At 54.3% G+C, this 19,165-nt stretch overlaps 2 protein-coding genes across 5 annotated transcripts; one reads left to right on the top strand and one right to left on the bottom strand.

Annotated features, from left to right (window-relative positions):
- The first annotated feature begins 880 nt into the window (after positions 1-880).
- On the top strand, positions 881-6,467 carry PLPP5 (phospholipid phosphatase 5). Of its 4 annotated transcripts, XR_012997054.1 has the most exons (8): positions 881-954; positions 1,251-1,359; positions 2,811-2,901; positions 3,135-3,198; positions 3,974-4,098; positions 4,497-4,667; positions 5,017-5,327; positions 5,938-6,467. XR_012997054.1 is itself a non-coding variant. In XM_076358815.1 (7 exons), the coding sequence occupies exons 1-7, from the start codon at positions 881-883 to the stop codon at positions 5,184-5,186; spliced, it is 804 nt and encodes a 267-aa protein (XP_076214930.1). In that variant the 3' UTR covers positions 5,187-5,816. The 4 variants fall into 4 exon arrangements, 3 of the variants coding, with proteins under 3 accessions (XP_076214930.1, XP_076214933.1, XP_076214931.1); XM_076358815.1 differs by lacking the exon at positions 5,938-6,467 and having other exon boundaries at positions 5,017-5,816; XM_076358818.1 differs by lacking the exon at positions 5,938-6,467 and having other exon boundaries at positions 898-954; positions 4,536-4,667; positions 5,017-5,816.
- On the bottom strand, positions 6,406-18,714 carry DDHD2 (DDHD domain containing 2). Its single transcript, XM_076358814.1, has 18 exons — positions 18,666-18,714; positions 18,239-18,447; positions 16,726-16,916; positions 15,778-15,867; positions 15,286-15,406; positions 14,135-14,224; positions 12,801-12,936; positions 11,945-12,153; positions 11,728-11,798; positions 11,420-11,539; positions 11,111-11,206; positions 10,468-10,596; positions 10,206-10,361; positions 10,023-10,125; positions 9,774-9,938; positions 9,104-9,266; positions 8,668-8,786; positions 6,406-8,100 (listed from the first exon to the last, which is right to left on the bottom strand). Exons 2-17 carry the CDS (start codon positions 18,438-18,440, stop codon positions 8,696-8,698), a joined length of 2,133 nt encoding a protein of 710 aa, XP_076214929.1. The 5' UTR covers positions 18,441-18,447; positions 18,666-18,714; the 3' UTR covers positions 6,406-8,100; positions 8,668-8,695.
- Between the last annotated feature and the right edge of the window lie 451 nt (positions 18,715-19,165).

Raw genomic sequence — 19,165 nt, 5'->3', positions numbered from 1 at the left:
AGCATCAATATTCACTGAAGTCAATATCTTAAGAGTTTTTGGAAGTTGACTAGAAGCTCTTGACACTAACGAAGTAGTGTTAAATTTCCCTGGCGATGTTCCACTGGGGCATTACTGTATTATGACTTGATGTTGCCGCATAGACTTTGAGATATACGATATTTTGGGGGTTTTGTTGTTCGGCCTATGTTCTCTTGCATAGTGTGAAACCTGTAAAGCTTGGTTAACCTGTATATAGATAGCTTACTGTCAACTAGTTATAGCGTATCTAGAATTGCCTGTAATATTTTAGCTTCTTACTGAATGTGTGTGATGGTAGGAACATATAATTTTTGTACATTATATTTACTGAGATGTTGCCTTTTTTATTTTACAAATACTTTGGAATTCAGATGTGTTTTTGCTTCCGTGAGGATTAATTTGGAAAGGTTTTTAATGACATTCCACTGATTTGAACTTTTGCTTGAGGTTGACTTCAATAAATCGTTCTGAATGTTCCGACGACGAAAGCCTCGTCCATCCCTCTCGCTGGCCCGGCAGGGCCCCCGCTGCCGGGGGAGCGCCGGGCTCCGCGGACGGGGGCGGCGGCAGGACCCCCCTCGCAGGGTGGAGGCCGGGGCTTGCGAGGCCGGGCCCGCGGCTCTGCAGGGGCTCGGCTGCTTCGGAAAGCGCCGTCCCGTCCCTATCGCCTCCTGCCGCAGCCGCCGCTCCCCCTCTCCGGGGCCGCGCTCCCGAGGGAGCCGGGCCCCTGTGGGGGGACGAGGGGACTCCCCGCCCCGGGGCTTCCCGCTCCCGCGGCGGGGAAAGGAGGGGCCGGGCCGGGCCGCTCCGCCCCGGGGGGGGGGGGGCGGCGGCGCCACGTCGGCGGTGCGGGGCGGCCATGCGGCGGGCGGGCGGCGCGGCGGAGCTGGCGGCGGAGGCGGCGGTGCGGGCCCTGCTGCTGGCCGCCTTCGCGTGAGTGCGGGCGGGGGGCGGCGTCGCCCCGCGGCGGGGGCTCCTGGGCCCGGCCGGGCGGCCTCGGCCCGCCCGCGCCCCGCGGGGCGCGACCCAGGCGTTGCCGGAGCTCGCCCGGCCCCGGGGGCAGCACGCCGGCAGCCCCGGAGCGTCTCAGCCCTCCCGGGCCCCCGGGTCCGCGTCCCCTCCCGTGCGACGGGGGGAGGCAGAGCTCCCGCTCGCCCGGTCTCTCTGAACCGCAGGTTCTGGGCGCAGCCTGCCCAAAATCTGATTTTCTTTTTCTCTTTCCTCTCCAGGGTCATGGAGTTTTTGCCTCCGTTTCAGCGCGTGGTACAGCCTGAAGAGATGTGGCTTTATAAAAACCCCTACGTAGAAGCGGATCATGTACCCACAGTACCCATGTTTGTAAGTTCAGCGGTTTCCTGTATTTACTTAGTCTTTCCTCTGATTGCAAACTATCCTTTTAAAGCAAAGCTACTAGCTAAAAGGCTGTATTGCGAATACCGGTAGTTCTTAATGCACGTTACTGAGAGTGCATTATATTATTGCAAACTAGACAACATTTACAGTCATTTTTGTCATTTATTTAGGCTTTACCACCCACGGTTGTCTTTGGGGTTTTAACTAAGTTTATAAAAACTAGCGGGGACTTTTCACTGTTGTTCATAATCAATTTCACGTCCCGATTACTAGGACCACAGAGGACAGCACATCTCTCGTTATCAGGGAACACTTTGCTTTAAAATAGCTATTTTCAGCAAAGTTTTATTATAATTTTATTGTGAAGATGTTTTCCCTAGGTCTCTAGGCTCTGTTAAAAGGGTTTGATATAAAACTGTAAGTGTTGGATTTCAAGCGGACAACAGTCCGTTAAAGGGGTTGTCTCTTCCTCTGAAGCAGGGGTGTTCGGTGAGATGCTGTGGCTCCCGGGTTGGGCAAGCATCCACTTTCTTAGCAAATAGCACTTTTGATTTTCTGCAAGAGGTAGGCACTAATCATTAAAGGACAAAACCTTGGTGTAGCGTTTGGATTTGGCGGTGTAAAGTACGATGTATGCCGGACTTCAGGTGGTAGCAGACTCCTTGGGAGCCTGTCAGACACACTGTGGACGTCCCCGGGGTGAAATCCCACAGCAGCAGTCGCCGCTGAGATGTTGTGAATGATAACTGGTTTTCTCTGAATCAGCGGCTCCTGTATTTTTTGCTGACAAGCGGCATGGGTGCTGCTGACAAAGAGCTAATCCTTGTGCTTGCAGGGATGGGGAGAGTTGAGGTGCTGTGGCTGATACTGTGAAGGGATACCCGCAAGCAGAAGAGGAGGGAGCTGCAGGCAGGAGTGACGTGAAGCCAGCCAGAGCAGCGCTCTCGTGCCAGAGGTGCTATTTGAGAGCTTGAGGACGTGCTGGGCTTTTCTCAGAGGAGGGAAGGCTCTGCTGCTCTGCTGAGCGTGTGCACTCAGTGGGCGAAGCACGGGAAGGAGTGGGATGCAGAGAGGGGCTTTTTAGTGCACTGCATTATTTACGCTGCCTGGGTGTTTTTTTTTCTCATGCATCGGTACAGACAACGTCCAGCGACCCGTGGGCTTGCTTTTGTACGTGAGGCGCTGCCACTGGATGACAAACGGGAGGAACAGCCATGCTCTGGGGAGCACAGGGTTAGCCAGGGTTTGCTGCAAATACAGCTGGGGTTGGTTTTGCTTTCTGATGGAAGCGTAATTGCGTGCGGAGAGGACAGGTTGCTGCTTGGCTTTGGGGAAGGAAGGTGTAGCCTCCTTGAGCAATTGCTGTTGTGTTCTGGTGAGAGTGCTTAAATCTGCTTTGGTAACAGACACCTAACAAACTTCTCATTTTGTGGCAGTTCATCGCATTCCTGTCTCCCTTATTGCTCATTGTCCTGGCAAGGGTGTTCATGAATGCCGACCGAGAAGACACGCGGGAAGCCTGCCTAGGTGAGCTCCTTCTTATCCCAGAGAGCTGCAGCCCCCCGAGGGATCTGCCCTGATGCTGTGGCTGTGAGCCAGGGGCCTCACAGATGAGTCCTTTGCTCTTGCTGGGGCACAAGTGTTGTGCCAGGGCTGTGTGGCTCCAGCTGAAGTTTGAGCACTGCCTGTGCCTGAATGTGCCTCCAAGCTGCACATTCAGGTGGGGGTGATGCTGACGTGACCTCTCTGCTCTCTCCTAGCTGCCAGCCTTGCTCTCGCCCTGAATGGGGTTTTTACAAATGCCCTGAAGCTCATTGTGGGGAGGTGAGAAACTGGCTTATTCCGAGCTGCGCCGTACAGGGAGGGGAGGCACGTCTGCGCAGTGGTAGAGCTACAGGAGCAGGAGCAAGGGCCAGAAGCTGAGGTTGGACATACTCAGCCTGGAAAGAATGTGTTTTTTCTAGCTGTAAAGACAATTAAATATTAAACCAAACACTGGCGGGGACCTGCTGTCTCCGGGCATCATTTAGATGGGCTCGTTCAGGCCTGTGCCAGGGAGGAGCACTTTGGCATGCATACAGGGAGCGGATGGGATGGTTTCATCTCCCCGAGCCATGTGGTCAGGGTAGCAAAACGTTACCTGTGCCGAGCTGCAGCCTGAGAGGTTTGCTCCGGTGTGCCCGCAGGCTGTGCAACCAGGGCGTGTTGAGGCCGCATGGAAATTCGGTTCTTGTAAGGCATTTTCTCCACTGGGCTGGATGGGGAGGATCAGCACAGTGCTAATCCCCAGGGGCTAAACCAGGTCCTGCCTAAGCAGCAGTGGGGCCAGTGAGGGTGTGCTGCTGCAGCCTGGTTCTCGTCTGCCGAGCCCTGCCTGCCCAGGCAGGAGTGGAGCTGGGTGCGATGCTCAGTTTTGTATTTCTCGCAGCCTGGGTCGCGCCGCCTTCCCTTTGTGCAATGGAGGGAGCTGTGCAAGGTGGCTGGCGACTGCATTCGGACGTGGGTGCTCCGTGGGAGGGCTGGGTGCTCGCATGTCTCCTGAGCACAGTGCTGGGAGCACTGCACGCCCGAGGGCTATGTGCTTTGTTCTCTGTTGTAGACCACGGCCGGACTTCTTCTATCGATGCTTCCCAGACGGACGAGCAAACGCGGAGCTGGTGTGCACAGGCGACCCTGGCATAGTGACTGAGGGACGCAAAAGCTTCCCCAGCGGACACGCTTCGTGTAAGTTTTCTATGTCCCCTACCCACTGCAGCCCCAGACAATGAACCGTGGTGAGCAGAAGTCCGTGGGGAGAGCAGCTTGGGTTTGCTTTCATGCACCCCATGGCTTTGGCTACATTCACTGGCCTGCTTGGGGGCCCCAGCTTTCCCTCTGCAAAGCAGTGGGGTGACAAATGTAATCTGAAGCTGTCTGTAACTCCTGGGAGGAGGGATGCTTGCCAAGTACCAGCTTCTATGGCTCCTCTGTCGCTCACGAGCTGGTGCTTCCCTTGGCTCGTGTGGGCAGGACAGATGTCCTCCTTCAGCCCCTCCACTGCAGCAGGGGAGAGGGTGAAGGTCTGGCTGAGGGCCCACAGCAGAGCCCGGAGCCATTTCTGAAGCGACATGCTTCTCTTTCAGTTGCCTTTGCTGGTCTCTCCTTCTCTGCCTTCTACATAGCCGGGAAGCTGCGCTGCTTCACTCCTGGCCAGGGAGGCAGGGCTCTGCGGCTCTGCACCTTCCTCCTCCCACTGTTCCTCGCCACCCTCATCGCCGTGTCCCGCACCTGCGACTACAAGCACCACTGGCAAGGTGGGTCGGCGTCTGCCTCCGGACCTGGACGGGGGCCACGACTGGGTGCCCTGAGCGGGGGCACTCTGAGCGTGGGGAGGGTCCATGTTGCTGCAGCGGAGTTCAGAGCCCATGATGGCAACTTGGGTTTTTTGATTACTCCTCCAGTGGTAATTTTTTTGCTGCCTGCAAGGTGATGATGCCTTTCTCTTTGTTTTTGAAATATATGCCAAGCTCAGTTTTATAGCCAAGGGTCAAGTTGCCGATCCAGCCCAGCTCTGAGCAGGCTGAAAAGCTGCCTGCTGGAGAATTCACTGACGAGGATTGGGAGGGTAAAGGGAAGTTATCTCTCCTCTGGTCTTGCCCGCAGATGTGTTGGTTGGTTCAGCGATCGGCTTCGTGCTTGCGTACCTCTGCTACAGGCAGTATTACCCTCCTCTGATGGACTCCATGTGCCACAAACCATTTCTGTACAAATCCAAACAACAGCTGGTGCACCAAGAAAAGCCTGCAGCTTCCAGCTTTCACCTAGATATATAGCGATGGGCTCTGTCCTGCCGGCACCTTTCCTGCTGCTCCTTGAGTGCTAGGACAGGAGAAGGCTTTGGGGAGGTTGGTCTGCAAGAAGTGGCTCAAATGAGGATGAACCTGAAACCCAGGCAGGCGTTCTTTGCAGTGCTGGTAAGTTGTCCTGCTCAGGGGTCAGGTGTTGCTTCATTAACCAAATTTTGTAGACGTCCCTCCCTTCAGGCCCGCTGTGAAGCGAGCGAGGCACTCGGTGTGCAAGCCTGTGGGAGGACAGCCCAGGTACGAAAGGTCCTGAAGCAAGAAAAATGTGACAATCTGGTGTGCCCCGTTCAGTGGTTGTTCTTGTGTCCAGTCCAGAAGGCGCCATCAGTCATCTCCTTTCAATCCAGCCGAGCTGTCCCATCTCTTCTCATGAGAAGCGTACGTTGAAATGAAGTGCAGGACCTGCTCCTGGCGCCGGGTTTAAGTCTGTCTTTTCAATCGCAGCTGAGCTAATTTGGAGTAATGAGCGCGAGGTTGCAGTCCTTAACCATGGATTAAGTGGGGGAGAGGGAAGATGAAACTAGCATGATCGTTATTTGTATTATTGTGCTAGCCCTGATTTTTTCTAATTTGCCAAATAAAGGAGTTTAATTTTTTTAATGAGCTGTGGTACTAAAAGCTTTACTTCAAGGACTGGGTTTATTGCTGTATAAACCATTTCCTTTGGTGTATCTGCAGGGGTTTCTAGGTGGGTGTTTATTTTGTATTTCTTTCCTTGCAGCTTTAATACAGTTGTAAAGAGATGACAATCAGCAGAAAATGAAATGGTGTCTGAAAGCATCCCTTCAGAGGTGCTTGTTTCTCTACACCGTGGTTTCTTTTCTCAGACAATGGAAGGGTAGAGTGCTGCTGAGAAATCCAAGGCACAGCTGTATGGCAGGACTGTTGTAAGTAGTTATTTGTCACTAGTCTCCTCCATAGATAAGTGTACTCTTGATCAAGTGTACGTACATGCAAACAGCAAAGGCGAAGCTGTAGCAGAGCGAGGCACGTGTGCCTCTGCCAACCTCAGGACATGACAGTAATGAAAACACCACCCCATCGTCTCCAGTTTGGGCCACGTAAGCCCTCTATGACCCTGCAACTTCAACAGAAGCTACAGAAATAGCTTTACTTTCCCCTAAAATTGTGCACATGTGAATTCTTCAGCCCCCTCCCCTCCCTCTCCCCCCAAACATGGACACACCACAGTCATCTACTTATTTATTTTGGCTTTTACTGGAAAAGACATTAAATAACATTTAAAATGTATTTAACTTTTTTTTTTTTTTTACAAAGTGCATAACTTAAAAAGCTGATCATGAGAGTGTCCCGTGTTAAGACTGTTCCTTTTCCTACTCTTGTAGGAGACACTTTAGCAATCAGTAGTTCAGGCGCCGACTGAGCAGCATGTCTGTTTCTGCAGTCAGGTAAAAGAACAGCTTCAGTTCCTTTGGGGTGGGAGGAGGGTTGTAGGCTGCAAACAAAACCTTTCAAATAGTGCAAATAATGTAGTACAACGGAGGACAAACAAACAGGCTGTGGAAAAAAGGCTCCTTACCCCATGCAGGGCAAAAGTCAGTGGGAGGGAAAGTGGTTTGGCTCTTTCCGAAGGCTGTCACGGCAATGACCTTACACATCATGGAAGGGTCTGCCTCTGCCTTACCCCAAAGCTCCAGCCTCAGCCCAGCCAGTGAGTCAGCCTGGGGGGTTTTGGTCGCAAGGGGGGATCACCGGAGGCTCTCTGGCCCCATCCTCCCTGGAGCAGAGCTAGCACGCCACAGGCACCTGCAGACTGAACTGCCTGCAGAGCTGGTGTCGTTTCTTCCGTGGGGTCATTGGGGCACAGTGTCCAGAGCCTACGGATCTGAGCTCCGACTTCGCTGGCTGCATTTTGTGTATTTAAAACCAAGAACAATGACGAGCCTGGCTGGCATGAGGCCCCTGTAGCCACGCTGAAAGCAGCAGCAGGACGGTAGTGTTGCTCCATGCCCCTGCAAAGCACAGGAGGGCTGTCCCTCCAGGCCTCCGAATTGCCTGGGCGCTGCTGAGGAGCAGCTGCTTTCCCCCAGTATAGCTGTGGTTTGATCTGGAGGTGAAGCCTTCCTCCTGTATAGTTACACCTGGCCACTAGCTTGGTCCCACACAAGATGCAGGCAGTGCCTCAGGGAGGCCCTTGGTTTGTTGGCCGCCGTGGGCTGGGTGAGGATGCTGAGAAGTCACTACAGCAGGCAGAAGCACCTGGGTCAAGTGCGCACAAACATGCCGCTCTCACAAGTTGTTTTATGGGGCAGTCCTGCCTGGCACGGCTCACGGGTGCACAAACCATGCAGCAGCAATTCAAGGAGATGAGAATGGCTGGTAGACACATTCCTGCTCGCTTAACAGCAGACGCCTGTGCCCTGGGCTTCACCTCCCAAAGACCGCAGTCCTTGCGCCTGGTGCTCTGTGTTACGGCAGGGAGAAGTCGGCAATCTCCTTTGCTCGACAAGGCTGCTATAGCTCTCTCCACGCTACGTGTTTAAGGCTTTTATTCCTCAAGGTCACAAGCTGCGAGTTTCCTCACTATGGCAGGAGCAGAGTCAGGCCCTCGATGTCAGTTCCTAGCCCAGACAGCTAGTCTGCTTCCGTGCTAGAGGAGCTAGCGTGATAACTTACAAGGTGGAGGGTTAAAAGTACATGTTGCCACAGGGAGTCACCGTGCAAGTGCTGTGTGTGCTTGAGCGGAAGTGTTTTCCCTTGATATTTTTTCCCCCGCCCCTACCCAAAATGGAGGAAAATGATCCTTATCTCCAGGTAGCAGCAAGTACTTGGGAAGCAGCATGCGGGGAACACAGCAGCAGAGGAGAGAGGAAGGCAGAGAAGAAATCTGGACTTTCCTGGTGAGTACTCGGTTGAACTGGATCTATGAAAGCAAAAGGAGAACATAAGAATAGCTGCACTAGGGCGGACCAAAATCCACCCAGCCCCGCCTCCCGCACCCAGCAATTACCAGCGTTAGGCTTTGAGGGCAAGAAAACATAAGGATGCGCCTTACCCCTAGTCTACCCTCGGCCAGCAATTAGCAGCAGAGGGTGGAAGCACCCCTGCGAGAACCGCAGGGTCCACACTCTGGTTCGCTACCTGTCTACAAGAAATGTTTAGCCTGGGAGGCTTGGGAGTACGAGCACACAGCTGGTCGTTCCCTTGGTGGACCGAACTGATCGTAACCGTGCACAGTTGCTGCTACCCTTATCGTCAGCAGCAGCAGTTTATTAGCTCTCCTCGTGTCTGATAGTGCTTATGTGCAGGGTAAGAGGAAAGAAGCCAAACACGCTGACAGGCCAAAGAAAAAACCCGACACAAACTCCTGCCTTAGACACAGCGCTGTAAATAAGGAATATTATTCCCTCAAAGGGACTGATGTCCTCTGAGCTGTCCTAGGAAATGCGGAAGGAAGGTGTAGGCAAGACTACCTCAAGGCTTGACTTACCTCAAGCGGCCAGAACAGCACAGGTTGGTCATTGGCTTCCTGGCAAAGGTTGATCCAGTGTAATACCTTGTGTCTGGTAGATCTCCTTCAGAACCAGCAGAACGGTGTCTTCCGACTCCCTGGAGGAGGAGGACATGGGAATTAGAGGGGGACACTTCCCCCTGCTCTGTCAGGACATCCATGATGGTTATGGGATAGATGCAGTGCTCAGCAAATGCAGGCAGTACTAGACAAGGAGAACTACAATGGTCTCCTACTACAATGGTCAATGGTCTCCTTCCTCTGTCCCTACCCACCTGCTGTGCCTGCATTATAGGCAGGAGCATATCTTGTTTACTTAGTTAAGGCTTTTCTTATTACGTTGGCTTTAAAAATGATGGCGTTCTGCTTACATCAGACAGGAATTTGAAGCTTTGACGGTTATGCAGAAGCTTACCAATAGCAGAGATGCCCTTGTAGCGCAAATAAATACTCATTAAAGCTCTCTATTGGCTTCTCCTGCAGCACGTAGTCTATGCGATTCCCTCCGTTCAGCCTCCCCACATTAACGAGGGAGGCCTCTTCCTTCACTGCTGCGGGGGTCTCGTCTGGCTTTGTGTCTTGAAGGAATGAAGAAGAGCAATGTGGTTCAGCCAAGGGGTACCAGCAGCCATGAAAGTACAACAGCATCACCGTGCCCACCCTTTGCCCCACCGTGGGCTCTTGCAGAGGAGAGGCAGCTTAAGTGCTCGGTCCTTCCCCCCAGGGCTCTCTCTTGGGAAACAGTATTGCAAGAGACAGCTAGAGAAGGGTGACAGGCTTGGCAGGCTTACAAAGTGATGTGGTGTGCTGAGACCCCCAGGAGGCCGTTACTGACCAGGCAGGTTGCCTCTTCTCCCCCTTCATCAGGTAATAACAGGGGAAGGCCACAGTATTTGGAGAGCCAAGGGCATCCGCAGCTCAAAGGCAATCCCTTTGCTGAGCACAGAAAAGGGCAGCAGCGCCTGGGTTTGATGCCAGGTTGGACACCTCGCTGGCGTGGCTGCAGGGAGCCCGAGCGCGCTGCTCAGTGGGCAGGTCACAGTGCTGCATCCCCGGCTCCCCACCGCCCTGCGCGCACCACCGACCTGGCTGCTTCTCCACACCAGCCTCTGCCTCCGCTTCGGCGTCGGTACTTGCCGCCTCCACGGCTGGCAGCGGGGCTCGAGTGAAGGACTGCCAGGCTACCCGCAGGGACCCCAGCAAGTTGTTTTTCAGGTCCACGCTCATGCGAGTCAGCCCTTCTTTCAGCTCTGAAAGGCAGGAGGGGTCGGTGTCAGGCTGGGGGCTGCAGCAGCTGCACAGGGCAGGGGGAGAGGGGCTGCCCTTTACCTTACCTAGGTGCATTCTCTTCCTGCCTTTGTGGTGAGGCAGCAGCATGGGCTCAAACTCCAGATCTGGGACGATCATGGGCTCAATCCTGTACGCCACCGGGTCAAACTGTACGGAGGAGGGGGACAGTGAGCCAGGGCTCATGCTCCACGCGTCTCACGCAGGAAGGCTCTGGTTCTTATACCTACAGGGTGGAAGATGTTGAAGAAGCCTTTGCAGGTGGGCAGGCTGTAGTTTGGGTTGATCCGCTTCACTCCTCGCACCGTGAGAAACATCCCGATGGGAGACCCAAAAGCAAAGAAGATGGTGGGCTTGTAGTTTAGCTGAGGATAATTTGCCGAGACCTAGGAGAGAGGGAGATTCGGATTTGTTTCATGAGACAAACTCCATGCTGGTGTTACGAGCACCTCATTGTTGCAGTTAGAGCACGGTGCCAAGCTCGGTAGTTACCTGTCCTAAGCCAACATCCCGGTATTGGCAATTCCTGCCATCATCTGTGCTGTCCAGGTCATGCTGAAGTGGGGACCCAGGCTCCGCTCTGCACTCCCCGCTGTGCCCGGGAGCTGCTGTGCTCTGGTCCTGCAGCAACACAACCGGGAAACCCTGCTAGCAAAGCTCCTGCAGCGAGCCCACACCACGGCCCGTCCTACCCCCCGTGAGCAAGTACAGGAGGCAGCGAACTGCCCGGCATCCCTTATCCTCCAGAACCAGGGCAGTCTTGGCAGCACCATCCTTCCCCAGCCGACCACCTCTCTAGCTGGCATCACTAACTTCAGCCTCTACCACCATTAACAAGTCCTCCTGCTCTGTGATCACCCTTACAGGCCATGGGATAAAGTGACCCTGCAGTAGGGTAACACCTGTAACACCAGTGTAACATGCAGGAGCAGCAAGCAGCTCTGTCGCCACGGCCAAACACGAGCCCGTGAGAGCCGCCTGAGCAAGGATGGCCAGGAACGAGGAGGTCGGGGTGCTCAGGGACTGAGTCCTCGCATCCCGGCTAGCAGGGTGACCCTAAGTGGTGAAGGCTGGTCCTTGTCTTGAGAGCGATGGGATGTGACCTGGATGAACACAAGCCATGCAGAAGACAAACCTGCATCTCCGTCTTGGAGCTGATGTAATGAAGTATCTTCATTCTTGGTCCTAAGGGAATTCCCATTTCTTTAAGGTTTTTCTCTGTGCACAAGAACTGGAAAATAAGCAATGCAGATATTAGTACAGGAGCAGAGAGGTGTGTGCGGGGAGGTATTTCTGCTCTCTGTAATTCTGTTCCTGCGGCACTCCTCAAGAGACATTTCATGTGCGAGTGACTCAGTACCAGCAAGAAGTGCACAGGGCGGGAGGACTGGGAAGAACAGCAAAGAAGAAACACAAGAGGCAGCAAAACAGGAGAGCTCCTTACCAGTGCTTGCCTGTCCATTTTCTCCTTCTCAAAAACATCACAATATTCGGACAGCTCCAGCTTCTTCAGGATTTCTTTTACTTCCTCAATACCCCTGTTGCTTGAGGTTGTCCTGGACCCCTGTGAATAGAGCCATTAGGGATCATGCTTTTTGCTCACTCACTTTCTCCTGTGCATTTTGGAGACTCTCCCCCTTCCCCAAGCAGCCGCAGAAGCAGGAGGTTGGTGTGACGCTGCACCGGCACAGCTACCCGTGCAAGTGCTGCAGGAGTACCCCACGGGTCCAGAGGCTGCCGGACAGCGCGTACCTCTTCGCTGTGCTCGTCCTCCTCGGGAGCAGCCTTCTGGTTCGTCAGGAGATCAAACAGAATGAGCGACCCTAGAAACCAGGTGCAGGCAGACAGAGCATCAGCATCTCATCGGGGAAAAGCCCCGAGCCATCTCCTTTCTGGGATGAAAGACCGGTACCCTCCCTGCTCCCACAGTACGGTGACACTCACGGGACCCGCGGGTGAAACCCCTTACCCAAGCTGTGCCCTGCAATGGAGACCCCCCCTTTGAAGAGCGGGTTCCTCTGCAGGAAGAGCTGGTACAGGCGGTTCATTTCGGACGCCACCGTGTCCACGATGGTCTGGCAATAGGTGGAGCTGTTGTAAAAGAAAACGTCCAGGATGGTGTCGTTGATGAAGTGACGAAGGCGATTGATGCTCGGCAAAGTGATTCGCTCCAGGTCACTATGGGGGGAAAAGAGGAGAGAGGGAACTGCAGTTAGAGGTGCCAGTGAACCCCACCACGTTTCTAAGGCAAAATATAAGTTCAGAGAAGGATTGCCTCTGTCTCAAAGGACGTGTGTTGTTATCCAGACCCTCAGCTCATGCCAAGACCGAAGGTAGGGCACGGCCTGTGTGCTCTTACGTTCCAGGCAGGAGAAATGAGCGTGGTCTTTCTTCCCCAGGAGCCTAACCTGCTCTCTCCCCTTCCTAGGGCACTGCAGAGCAGTGCTTGAGTGCAGAAACTGGGTACTCAGTTTCCAGAGGCCTTTAGCAAGGTGTGGATGTCCACGGTCCCTCCTGATATTAGCCAGGGAAAGGCAGAAGCCTTTTCTCTCCAGCTGGATGCTGATCAGAGCAGGCACCTGCTGTGCTCTGCAAAACAGGGCTGCGAAAAGACAGTGGGGACGGGGTCTGGCACGGAGGTGCTCTACGGGACCTCGTCTATCCTGCTTACCCCTGCATGCTCACAGCCTTAAACACTCACAGCTCTCCCTTTGCCTGCAGCGGCCACCAGAAAAAACAGAGTTTACGCAGGAGGGGGCTGTCTGTGCGCTTTGCCACTCCCACGGACACTGGCACCGGAGGAGATGGCTGTCTGGGACACTTACACGTCCACCCCGGTGGAGTGGAGGGAGCTGTGCCAGTTCACAGGTAGGAACTCCACCCGGCCGATCTGCTGCTGCTCCTGGGCTTTCTTGAAGTGCGCTTGCAGCATGCTCAGGGAAACATTCCTGAAGTCATTCACTGGAAAAGAGCACGAACTCTTACCGAGATCCACCCGGCTACAGGGCAAGCCTGCTGCACCAACAACACTTAATAAGATAAAAGAAAAGATCATTACCGGGGAAATCCCACCAGGGTCTTTAATCTGCTGCTGCTACCCTAAGACCTTGAATCTTTAACTACAAGATCAGGGGAAGGCTCCATGTCCTTACATGTGCGTTTACTGGATTTCACTGTCCTAAGCCTCCTTTCCACATGGGGAGGGCTTTAACACAGCAGTCAGGATAAGAAAGGTACTTTTAGGAATTTAAAAAAAATAAATCTGTTGCGAAGATGCATGTGTTAGAAAGGGAATCCTAAGGGAAGAGATGAAGTTGAAATTACTTCAGTTCTCAGGGAGAAAGGCTCATTTCCTTCATTTCAAATGGTCAGCAGCCTTGAAAATAGTTTCATCAGATGAACATACAGAATAGACTGCATTAAAGCAAAGGTATATTTTATAGGAACTAAAGGCAGTCTGCTGTGAAAAATCTCAGCTCCCTTGATTTCTATGAGTTAAATCATGTCAGGCTTCCAGGCAGTTTCAGTGATCACCTCTCCTACAGAACTGAAGCGCTCTGAGCAAATAATAATTAACAGGTCAGATCAGAGTTACTTGGTTTAGTACCCTGTCTCAAATATTGATCAACAGTGGATGCTTAGAGGAGTGTGTAAGACAGCAATACTTCTTGCACGCTTTCCTAACCTCCGGGCATTTGCAGCTTGGGGATTTCCTGAGCCAGAAGCAGCATTCCTGGTTTTGGTCCAGAATCACCCCAGAGGCTGCTGGATGGGGTGTTGCCTGTTAGACTTCACCCAGTGAGATTAACCTGTAGCAACAGACTGAACAGGTTACTAATTAGTTTAGCAGGTTTAGACAGTTACTTGGAAAATCTGTATCCGATTTGGGAAACTCACTATTTTGAGCAGCAGCAGAACACAGTGATGAAAAGTGGTTGCCCAAACCTTTTCCAGATGGTAGGATTTAATGGGTTAGTGAGCGTTGCATTCACGCTCCCCACTGCAGTCAGCAGATTTGACCGTGTGCTTGCCAGCGTGAGTGTCGGGATGGACTGAATGCACTCTGACAGTGTTTCACATTGTCCGTGCAGATGAGGGTTTACTGGCTCCGCTAAAAGCGGCGTATGGGAAGAGCACGCCGGCCGGGCTCCACACCTACCGCACTGGACGATGCTCCTGAACCGAATGTCGCACGCTGGGCCGATCCCGTGCACCACGAAAACCAGGTGATCAATTTGCAGCGGCTCTCCTAAGGAGGAAAGAAGAGTTCAGAGCACAGGCCCTGCGGGAGACATCACTTAACGGGGAACTGACCCGCTGAAACCACATGCTCTGCAGGAGAGTGGAGCCTCCCATACTCACCTCAGCCAGGTAAAAAGACCTTGAGTTAGTGCCTGGATTTTATGCCTAAAGGGTAGTGGGATTTCTCACGTTTCTGAACTGTTTGTCCTGCTAAATTCAGCTGCCCACCCTGGGATGGATCCGGATTGACAGGACAGTAGAGAAAAGCGAGGCGGCTCGTCCCCCCTTCTGTCACCGTTCTCACTTCAGCGGGAGTGGATGGTCCTCGCAGTTCACACCCACCTGGCCATGGGGCACGTTCAGCACAGGAGAGGCAGGACCAGGAGGACTCGGACCAGCTGCCCTGTGCCCAGCCTGCTCTGCTGAGCCACCCAGCCCCGGCGTAGCTGCATCTCTCGGGTAGGCACCAGGTGGAGTTATGTCTTGTTCGCTACTTCCCACACACTTTAGTTTGCATACGTACTTTCCTGAAGGCATGCACGCATGGCAAATGAAGGGGTTAGATGGGAGTAACTGCCTGTCCTCACCACGGGGACAAGTCCTGAGGCCTGACCGGGAGCTCAGGGACAGCTGGGAGGGGGCAGAGCTGACACACAGCTTCAGAGACGGGGAGAGCACGTGCGCCAGAAAGTCACCTGCATGTAGGTAAGTGATAAACCCCTGTGTCCTACCACGGAAAGAAACTCCTCCTTTACGAACGTACACGCCAAGACCTCAGGGGTGATTTCAGGCACTACAGTGCTTTCAACAGCTCTGGTCTCAGTGCAGGAGCTGGAAGTGCACCGCCTTCTCCCCATGTGTCTGCCTCCTCTGCGCATTTGTTTACGCTGCAGGCTCTGCTGCTAGGAAGGTTTCTGAAAACCATTCAGTTCCTTTCGGCACAAAATTTTTAGATGTGCCCTTCATTTAAAGGATCATGGAAGCTTCTGTCAGTCTTTTAGAGAAAACAGGTTGGAAAACAGACCCTATAGCTTTGGATGGGTGGAAGGGAGGGAGAAGCGAGCTCACCATTGGGGATCTCGGCAGCGATGTTTTCTACTCCTCTCTTCACAGTCCGAGGTCGACCTTGTTCCGTAGGAGTTGAGCCCCAGTCATCGGAGGTGGCAACCGGATGGTAGTGCACCATCAGCTTGTAAACAAGAAGAGCCTGTCATTAAGCTGCACTGCATACCACGGTTAAGCAGAGGAGAAATTTTGCTACAACAGCTGGTAGGTGATACGCGGTGGTACCAGACCGCAATGTTTAACAGCGCTGGTACGAGCCCTTTGCACAAAGAGCATGAAAGGTGTGTTGAAAAGAAACGTTAAGGTGTGAAGCAGACTCTCTGCTGGCATTGCCCTCTACTCTGGCGCAGGTAGGCGAGGGGAATGCCGTTTGGACAGAATTGATTTCTCAGCAGACGTGGTTAAAAGAAACAGCATGACGCCAGAGCATAAAGACAGGCCCTCGAGAGAACTGAAGGGATGTCCTTCCTGGTCAATACACCAGGCCCTCCTCACCTTTGGGTTGTGCAAGATAATGATTTCCCTGCTAGGGGACTCCAGTTTCTTCTTCCACTCATCCAGGGTTACAGCAATCATGTAAGCTTCCTGAGGAAAAGAACACCCTCTGTCAGTCAGCTGAAGGTATTCCATGAATATTCAATCACTTGGGACATTCCCCACCCATTTTACGGTATCTCTTATCAACACACTTTGTGAAAGAGGCAGAGAAATCAGCCAGGTCAAGCTGGAGGAGCAACAGGGTCATCTGAGTATCACCTGCTAGAGACTTTCCAAGAAGCCCCCACTTTAATAACAGCAGCAGACTTCCCCATCAATTTAGAATGGTATTTTTTCATACTTCAGGTTATTGTAAAGATGTCTATTTTTATACATAAATCTATATATCTCTACATATATATCTTTCCAAAGAAAAGTCTCCAGCCACTAACAGTACAGACCACTGAAGTCTCTACATAGCGTTCAGTGGGTCCCTGTAACGATGATTTCTCTTTCTTGCATTCACAACTCCCTTGGCTTTGGTGAAACTATGAGCATAGTGAGGACGATTCTCACAAGGAGAGTCAAACTGAAGTTAGAGCAGACAGGGTCAGGAAAAAACAGACCAAAGCTGCTGGCGCGAGGCTGCAAGCAAGGCCAGAGCCGCACGGCATGCCGAGACCACCCGGGCACTTAAACGTGTAGCAGAAGGATGCTGACGCGGGCAGGAGGAAGGGGAGGCCGCCCAGCTACAGCAGGCTGGGAGGGAGACAGTGGCAGTGCTTACAGTTATGTTAATCAGCTGCGAAAACGCCACACCAAAGCCTCTTTTGAATTCATGTCTTCAGGCACGGCTGTGGTGCCAGTTGCCCCGTACGGAGTTTGGGACATCGGGGCCAGTATTTGACAATGAGAAGCCAAGATGCTTCTCGGCAAGATGGATACTACCAGGAAAGGCGTGTTTACCTCCAGTTCTTCGCTGAAGGTCTCCGAGTAGGGGATATACTTATTGTCCTTGTCTCCCTTGTAAAACCAGGTGCAGCGACGTACTTCAGATACCTCCTCCTCCCAGTACACTGCGACACGCTGCCTCTTCTTCAGATGCACGTCATACCTACCCCCCGACGTTGGGACAACCAGATCTTCTTTGTCTCTCCCTGCAGGAACCAAGGCCTGAAATTAATCGCGAGAGGACCAGAAAGGCATGCTACCAGAAAGCTGTATACCACGCCAGAACAGAGGGATGAGACTGGAGCATCTTCTGCGGGCAGCACACACGGGCATGTATGAGCAACAGCAGTAGACACCAATGTTCTCCGTACCCAAGCACAGAGAACAGCGTCGGCAGGCATCCTAGGAGAGATGCCCCAAGTCAAACTTCCCCCAAAGGCAGAAGGTAAGATGAAGGCATTAAGCTACAACTTATCTTCCTCTCTAGTTCAGGCACAGGCTTACATGGACTCTTCCTGCCTCACTGAGATGGCAAAATGTGAATTTGTGGCCCTGGGAAGCGCATTGCTTAACGGTAGAGGTGCGGGTCTCCGGGTCTCTAAGCCATTCCCCTCTGAAGCGGAGAACTCTGCATAGATCCCAATACGGACTTCAAATTCTGTTTGTTCTGCTGCCTTTTTGGTCTGCCCGCTGGCCAGGCTGCCGGCAGAGCGCCCCGTGCCAGGCTGTGCTCGGCTCGGCTGCCGCACTGAGGACCAGCGGCACGGCCTCTAATCCGAAGCTTCCTGGGAGAGGGAGGACGGGAGCAACCCTTGGGCAATCGGTGCTCTGCCCGCGGCCGTCGGCAGCAGCGGTGCTTTAACCGCAGTCCTGGCAGCGGGTTGCACAGGCAGGCGATGCTCGGCAGCACGAGGGCCTCATCGCAAGTGGTGCCGCTCAGAGCAGACCCCGCCGCTTGGGCAGCACCCTCCGGGAGCAGGCAGGCAGGCAGAGCACCGCGCGTCCGCACGGGAGAAATCTCCCCAGTGGAATTTCTGCCATCCTCCTAGCACTCCCCCATCCACGCCAGAAGGGTGCTTTGCAGTACGATTGTATGTAATTTAGAGAATATATCAAATGAATGAGGTCAGACCATTCAATGCACCCAAACAGCTTAGCTGTTCATGCGTTTACAGCTCTAGGAGTAGGCACATTGCCAAAAAGAGTCCCAATTTAAAATTCCCAAGGGAAAATTTTGCATCCCAGGTGGAAGCCATGGATGTGTTCAGGGAACTTCCCTCTGATACCCGGACAGTGTTTCCCTAGAGCACGCACCTGATGCTCTCCCATTGACCTTACCAGGCCAGGTCCATATAGCGATTTTGAGAGCAGGGACTAGGTATTTAAAATCGAAGGGCAATTTAAAAACAGAAATGAGAGGAGCTGAAGGCGAGCGGTGCTGTGAAATCCCCCAACCCGTGGAGGTGGATGGAGTTTTATCTGCGGCTCCTGACGGGGCAGCCCCTGCCCAAGCATGTTTTCACCCTACCTGAGCCGTGAGCCTCTTCCAGCCTCTCCGAGTCCTGCGTGCTGAACGGGATCCATCGCTCCCTGGAGTCCGTGACCTTGCAGTAAAACCAGTGGGGAACAACCGCTTCGTATCTGTTCGCGGCGTCCAGCTCCGCCGCCTCCGAGGCGGCGGCCGCGGCGGGCAGGGGGGGCCGCGCCTGTTGCTGCTCCTGAGCAGACATGGTGCTCCTGCACAGACGGCGGGAGACGCGAGTGGGTGACTTTAAAGGGCCTCAGAAATGCTTATTCCGTCTCAATCGAAAACGCTCCCCCAAAATCCCCGTCTGCCGCGGCGGGTGCGCCCGCCCGGGCCGGGGGTCGCGGGGGGACGGACCCGGCAGGCGCCCCCCCCCCCCCCCCCCGCACACGCGTGTCCGCGGGTGTACGACTCCCCCCCCCCCCGCAACCTGGCTGGCTGCCGGCGCGGTCCCCGCTACCGAGGCGGCTCCTCCGGCGGCGCGGCGCGGCCCGGGCGGCAGCGCAGGCCCTACTCCCGGCCCCGGCGACCGCCCAGCCCGGGGCGGCGCTCCCCGGCCGGCCCGCCCCGCGCCCGGCCCCGCCGCGGCTGCCGTCACGAGTGGGGGCGGGCGGGGGAAGGAGCGGGCCCCTGCCCGCAAAGCCTCTGCCCGCAGCCCTGCCCGCAGCCCCTGCCCGCAAAGCCCCTGCCTGCAAAGCCCCTGCCTACAACCCTGCCCGCAGCCCCTGCCCGCAAAGCCCCTGCCTGCAACCCTGCCTGCAAAGCCCCTGCCCGCAAAGCCCCTGCCTGCAACCCCTGCCCGCGGCCCTGCCTGCAAAGCCCCTGCCTGCAAAGCCCCTGCCTGCAGCCCCTGTCCGCAAAGCCCCTGCCTGCAACCCCTGCCCGCGGCCCTGCCTGCAAAGCCCCTGCCCGCAGCCCTGCCTGCTGCCC

The sequence above is a fragment of the Aptenodytes patagonicus genome, chromosome 24, assembly GCF_965638725.1.
Source record: "Aptenodytes patagonicus chromosome 24, bAptPat1.pri.cur, whole genome shotgun sequence".
In the NCBI taxonomy this organism is placed as follows: domain Eukaryota; kingdom Metazoa; phylum Chordata; class Aves; order Sphenisciformes; family Spheniscidae; genus Aptenodytes; species Aptenodytes patagonicus.
The sequence above is the reverse complement of the archived record's forward strand: the minus strand, read 5'-3'. Positions and strand labels throughout refer to the sequence as shown.